Source organism: Anarrhichthys ocellatus, unplaced genomic scaffold, assembly GCF_004355925.1.
Source record: "Anarrhichthys ocellatus isolate YVR2014 unplaced genomic scaffold, GSC_Weel_1.0 scaffold12, whole genome shotgun sequence".
Taxonomy (NCBI): domain Eukaryota; kingdom Metazoa; phylum Chordata; class Actinopteri; order Perciformes; family Anarhichadidae; genus Anarrhichthys; species Anarrhichthys ocellatus.
In genome coordinates, this window is record NW_022280042.1 from 1,658,651 (window position 1) to 1,664,355 (window position 5,705).

Sequence of the window (5,705 nt, forward strand, 5' to 3'; positions counted from 1 at the left end):
ACACACACACACACACACACACACACACACACACACACACACACACAGTAATCCAATGGACAAAAAGGAGAGGACGTCCTTTTGTGAAGGTGTCTTTACAGTCTGCCGCCCTGGGAGAGAAAAAAGTAAAACTAGACAATGAGAGTGCTCGGCGAGGAGGGGGTGGGACTATTTTCATCCACCCTCGTCTCCCACCTTCGCTCACAAACAGAGCATGAAATGATGGTAATATCAAACACACCCCCCGTTTTATTCCATTCCAGCAGGCCGGCAGATTGGGACTTCTACACCGAGGACGTTCCTGCTCGGTCCTCCGTTACCTTGTTGCCGACTGAGATGGGCCCGCGTGTCCCGCGAGGGTGAGGGAGTGAGGGGCTGAAAAAGAGACCGGTTCACTGTGAGATTCATAGAGGTCTCTCAGACAGCGTCCCGGCCCCGCATCCCGCCTCTCGGGCTCGGCGTGCTTCCACTCTGGTATCCAATCAGACTTCAGGCCCCGGAGGCCGTTAGGAACTCAAGAGGAAGGCCCAAACAGAGAACAAACATTGCCGCATTTGAACTGTTTCCAAGTAACATTTAAAGTATGTATCTCATCAATCCGTGAAAGGATTTTTTCCCCTTTGATTGAAAGTACACTTTACCATATATTCATTTTAGCAATGATATTTAGTTTGTACTAAGACTAAACCCAAAATTATTCACTTTGTTATCATAGATGACAAGGAAAAGCAGCAAATCCCAACATTAGAGAAGCACCATTTTCATGATGTTTTCATCGCTCCTTAAGAGAAAATAAAAGGTCCGTGTCATCGTCCTCCTGGCGATGGCAAATGAATTCAATCATTACCGAACAGTGAAGAGGAAGGAGGACAAGCGCTCCGCATAGAATACCATTTTTTCCCAGAATGACCATGACTGCAGCCGGAGCCCTGCGGCTGTCTGATGCAAGGCGGTGGAAACATTCACAGGTGTCTCTGTGGACCCCCGACTGCGCCGGCAGAGAATCCCCACTGATTACTGATTTATTGTGCGCACCCCGTGCTGCAATATCTTCACCTTTAGTCGTCTTATATATCTTTTTTTTTTTTATTAATGCACAAAAAAAGGATGGAAAAACAAGGCACTGAAGTCATTTTTTCCCTGAGAAATAATTGCTGTCCTTTGCCTTTGTAGGTCAGCTTCATTTGTCCACCGTCTTATTCCCCGGGTCCCCAGCAGGGAAGCCGCATTTGCTGCCGACAGATGACAGAATAGTGCCGCAACCACTTACAGAGACACGCACGCGCGAGTGTGTGTGTGCGTGCAAACAAGAGTCACAATCGTGGGCAACATCACATCCAGTTAAGCAAGAGCGCGTGCGTGTGTGAGGAAGATCGAGCAGGAGCTAACAATCTCATCTCCTGTGGCTAAAAAAAGAAAAACAGAATAATCAAGTGGATGATTGCCGGGGAGACGTGTGAGCTCGTGAAAAAACAAGAAACACAGGAAAGAAAAGTGGAAATATTTGTCCGTCGGACTCCCTTGTGAAGAAACACACGAGAACAACAAATAATCTAAGAGCTGAGAGAGAAAGAAGTCAAAGTCTATTGATTTAGTGCGACTCTTGATGCAGCGGCAAGGCTGAGAATTCTAAGGGAGAACCAGTCGCTCGGCATCAGAGGCCGCAGATCCCATTCATTAAAACCTTCTTTGATTCTTCTGTGTTAACTATTTCAAAGCCACACTTGAAGAAGCTGAATGAGCTTTGGTCTATCACGAGAAATGAAGGGTAACCTGCTCATTTTTGATATAAAACACAACTCTGAATAAGATTTAATGTTCATTGAAGTGTTTTTTGGGTGGCTGAGCGTAACTTAAGTGTGATCTCACCATCTCATTTCTCACAGATTCATTTTTTTAACCAATTTAACCAAATTGTGTGAAAATAACTAAGATTATCTCTTAAGAAAACACTCTTAACGTGGGTCTTCTTTAAAGCGGCCGTGTTCATACCTTGTTGCTGGGGCAGGCTTTGGCTCTGAGGGCAGTTGTAGGGCAGCGGGTTGACGGGGGGCCGGTAGTGCTGCTGCTGGCCGGAGCAGTGTGGGTGGTGGGCCGACGAGCAGTAGCATGCCGACATCTGGAAAGACACGACAAAAGGAAACTCAAGGGCTGTGCGACACTGTTCGAATCCACGTGGAGGATTGGTCTTAAAGCTGCGGGATTAGACGTCCCCCTACCTGCTGGACAGGCTGTTGGATGTAGGCGTGCTGCTGGAGCAGCTGCTGGTTCAGCGCGGACCCCGGGAAAGCGGCGGGGCCCGGCGTGGAGCTGGGGTACACGTGGCTGGGGCCCGGGGTTGGGAGCGGGACGGGCTGACCCTGCAGCAACCCCGGGTGTCCCCCCGACGGCCCCGCCACCATGTAGCTAGCAACCTGCTGGTGCTGCTGCTGTTGCTGCTGTGCTCCCTGCAGCACCATGGGGGAGGCGTGGTGGTGGTGGTGGTACATGGCGGGATAGTGGCGGGCGTCCGCCGCCGAGGCCCCGCCGTTGCTGGGCGGCTGCTGCGCCAGAGTCATGTGACTGAACTGGGCGTTGAGCGCGTCGGGCTGGAGAGAGAGAGAGAGTTTCGGCTACGTGCAAAGACATTTGTTCAATTGACTCTCACTTGGAGGTATAAACAAACGCAGGGAGTCTAAATCTGACCTGGGGTCTGCAGCGACCAAGAGTCCAAAAGTGAGCTATTTATCTCGCGGTGTCACTTCTGACATGTTGTTGGAAAAAAAAGTGGTGTTTTTTTTTTTTTAGCCATGGATTATTCAGAGCCAACATCTGGTGATGAATTAAATATTAATGGAACTTTCCACAGGCGTAATTAGTCGCAGAGGCATGTCTTTCACTAAAACCAGGTCAGAAATGAGGTCAAGTGAATGCATGATCTATATACATGGGTGCCGGCTCCGGCTGGATTCAGATGCACCTTTCCGATGAGAAACACCAACTGAATAGTTGAGCGGCGGCATAATAAAAAGGTGTGCTTTGAAGTTTGAGAGGGCGAGGTAATGCTTGATGTTAGGTACCATTAATAAGACTCGCGTTGAGCCAAACCTCCAGTTATATACAGTGAGAGCTCCGTTGAATGTGGCTACCCAACTGCTTGCCAAATTCACAACTTAAAAACAGAAAAAGATAACTTTGTAAAGCAAATAACAAACGCGTATAGAGCCAGGTCTGACAGGAGGGAGGAGGGGGGAGAATAATAAAATGGAAGAAAGGAGTTCTGTACCACAGTGTACTGTTGGTTAGGACAGACGGGCAGGAACTGAGGAGGAGGAAGAGGAGGAAGAGAATACGAGACCGTTGGGTTGTTAACAGGCTCAGAGGACAGCTGGAGAGGAGGACAGATCGGCTGAGGAAGGAAGGACAGAGGGACGGCGATGAGACAGGAGGAAGGACGCTGGTAAAAATCGGTGGGAGCCTCAACTGACCGTTTGCTAAACTCCTTTTATGTTGTCACTTCTACTTTTGCAAAGGGAAAAGGCCTTTAGGATGAGGCCTGACTGAGGACAGCTTCTGGTGGGAGGGGTTTATCAAACTTAGTGAAGCTCCTACCGTCCTACTATCAGCTCCCAATTCAACACTATTAGTTAGTGAGGTTAGTGGAAGTTAGAAAAAACACTTAACATGAAGTTAATTAGAATGAGTTTGAGGAAATATAGCCCCGCCCACTGACCTGGGAGTGGAGGTGATTGGCCGGCTGCTGCGGGGTTTTGCCCTGCTGTGGGTTCCTGCCAGCGGCGAGGGCCACAGAGGCCGGGTTATAAACTACTGCACTGCCGTCGGGGTGGATGAAAGGCTTGCCTGTCCAATTCAATTCAGAAGAGAGAGAAAATATTAAAAAAATGTGTACACAAACTATTCATCATCACACGGAAGGAAACACTTCAATTCTGCCGGTGGACACGCCTGGACATGGTCCATGAGAGAGGGAGAGGCAGCGGGAGCCGACAACCTTGGCGGCGTTTGAAAATTGCGGCTCAAAAGTCTACAACTGGCCCCACGATGAATATTGACAGATTCCTCCCATCTGTTGGTTGCATTTTGATCAGCATGCTTTGGTGTGGACACTGAAAGACAAACCGAGTGCAGCTCCATGCCAATCTGTGATTCTGTCACCACCTCATGAATAAGTCACGGTGAAACCAGAAAATTACAGGACAGGAGGAAGAAAAATAAGAAGAAAAGAATTCCTGTGCCTTCGTGGGACTTTGTGATTTAGTGGAAGGGAGTTTTGGATATAGAAATCTTCCCCGATCACCCACCTGTGTGCGGGTTGACCAGAACGCTGCCGGGCGGGATCCCTGAGGCCTCCAGCGGCAACACGTAATAGCTGGTGGCGTCTGCGGCCGACTGGGGCTGCGGCGGGACGCTCTTGATCACCTCAGGGCGCCCGGAGCCTCGGGTGTCGGTGGCCGGGTGGATCAAGGGGGCGCTGGGGATGCTGGACCAGGACGGTGCCGAGACCGGGAGAGGCAACTGGGGACGGGACAGTGAGCTGGACGAAGAGCCGACGCTGCTGCACGATTCCGAGCCTGAGGGGAGGAGGGAAAACAACGAGATTATCATCTGCGTCCTCTGCGTTTCCTCAGAATTGAGGAGGAGGAGCATCTCTTGCGGGTAAATGATCGGCCTCAGTCTTGCCTGTCTTGGAGAGCCTCCCGGTGCTCTTGCTGCTGGCCGTGCTGTCCCCCCGCACGAGGGCGGGGGAGATGCCGCTGAAGCTGCTGGCCTTGGTGATGGCGGGCCGCGGGGCAAGCCGGTTGGAGCTGTCCGAGCTGTCGGTGCTGCTCCACGGCCGCGGCTCGCCGTGCCGCGGCTCCGTCTCGGAGCTGCTCTGGCGGCTGGCACCCGACCGGCCGGCCCGTAACCTGATATGAAATGGAAAAAAGCCTTTTTAACCCTTTTAGATTATATTGTGCACCTTTTTAACAATATATTTTAAAAAAATCCAATTCTTTGTATATTTAACATATTTATGTTGCTCCGTATTGCGCCACATTCTAAGTCCGCCCACTTTTTCGCGGTCCAATGAAATGTGAAGGATTTGATTTAAAATCCCTCTTGTAACTGAACCGTTGTTACTACCGTTTCACTGGGGCTTTCTGAAATTTGACCAATCTTTTGCCACAATATTATAAATGGAAAACACAAAACCTAAAGCAGACACCTGCATAAAACTGTTAAAAACAAGAAAGAACGGATGTATTTGTATTTTAAAGACTTGAGATGACTCGAGACTGCACTCCTCTGCAAAGCATGATCAAGAAACGATGCCGTTTCAAAAATAAAACTCATGGTGTAATCGGCGAGCTCTGGGGTTGCAATAGGCTGTCCCACATGGGCAGAAAATCCCATTTAACAGAAGCTTCTTTCCCCGAGCGGCGAAAATACCCCCCCCAAATCCTTAGATCAACACTCCTGTTTCCTGAACAAGCCGATTAAGGCGCAGGGCGATTCAAAGGGCTCTCTCCGCCTGCGGTCGCAGCCATCTGAAAAGGAGCCGAGTGATGTGTGACGGAGGGTGGTGGGTGGTGGTGGTGGGGGGGCGGACCTACCTGAACATTTGCCGCCTCTGTTGGGTGCTCATGCATGCGCCTTCATCCTGAGCGCTGAGGGGAAGGAGAGAGAGAGAGAGAGAGAGAGAGAGAGAGAGAGAGAGAGAGAGA

At 50.1% G+C, this 5,705-nt stretch overlaps 1 protein-coding gene across 1 annotated transcript in view; it reads right to left on the minus strand.

Annotated features, from left to right (window-relative positions):
• Nucleotides 1-5,705, minus strand: part of LOC116386118 (R3H domain-containing protein 1-like) — a 16,844-nt gene that overhangs the window by 8,049 nt on the left and 3,090 nt on the right. The window contains 7 exon segments of the mRNA XM_031852122.1: nucleotides 1,993-2,119; nucleotides 2,220-2,588; nucleotides 3,266-3,388; nucleotides 3,713-3,840; nucleotides 4,302-4,571; nucleotides 4,681-4,907; nucleotides 5,595-5,648. Of these exon segments, the coding sequence (XP_031707982.1) occupies nucleotides 1,993-2,119; nucleotides 2,220-2,588; nucleotides 3,266-3,388; nucleotides 3,713-3,840; nucleotides 4,302-4,571; nucleotides 4,681-4,907; nucleotides 5,595-5,648 (1,298 nt within the window).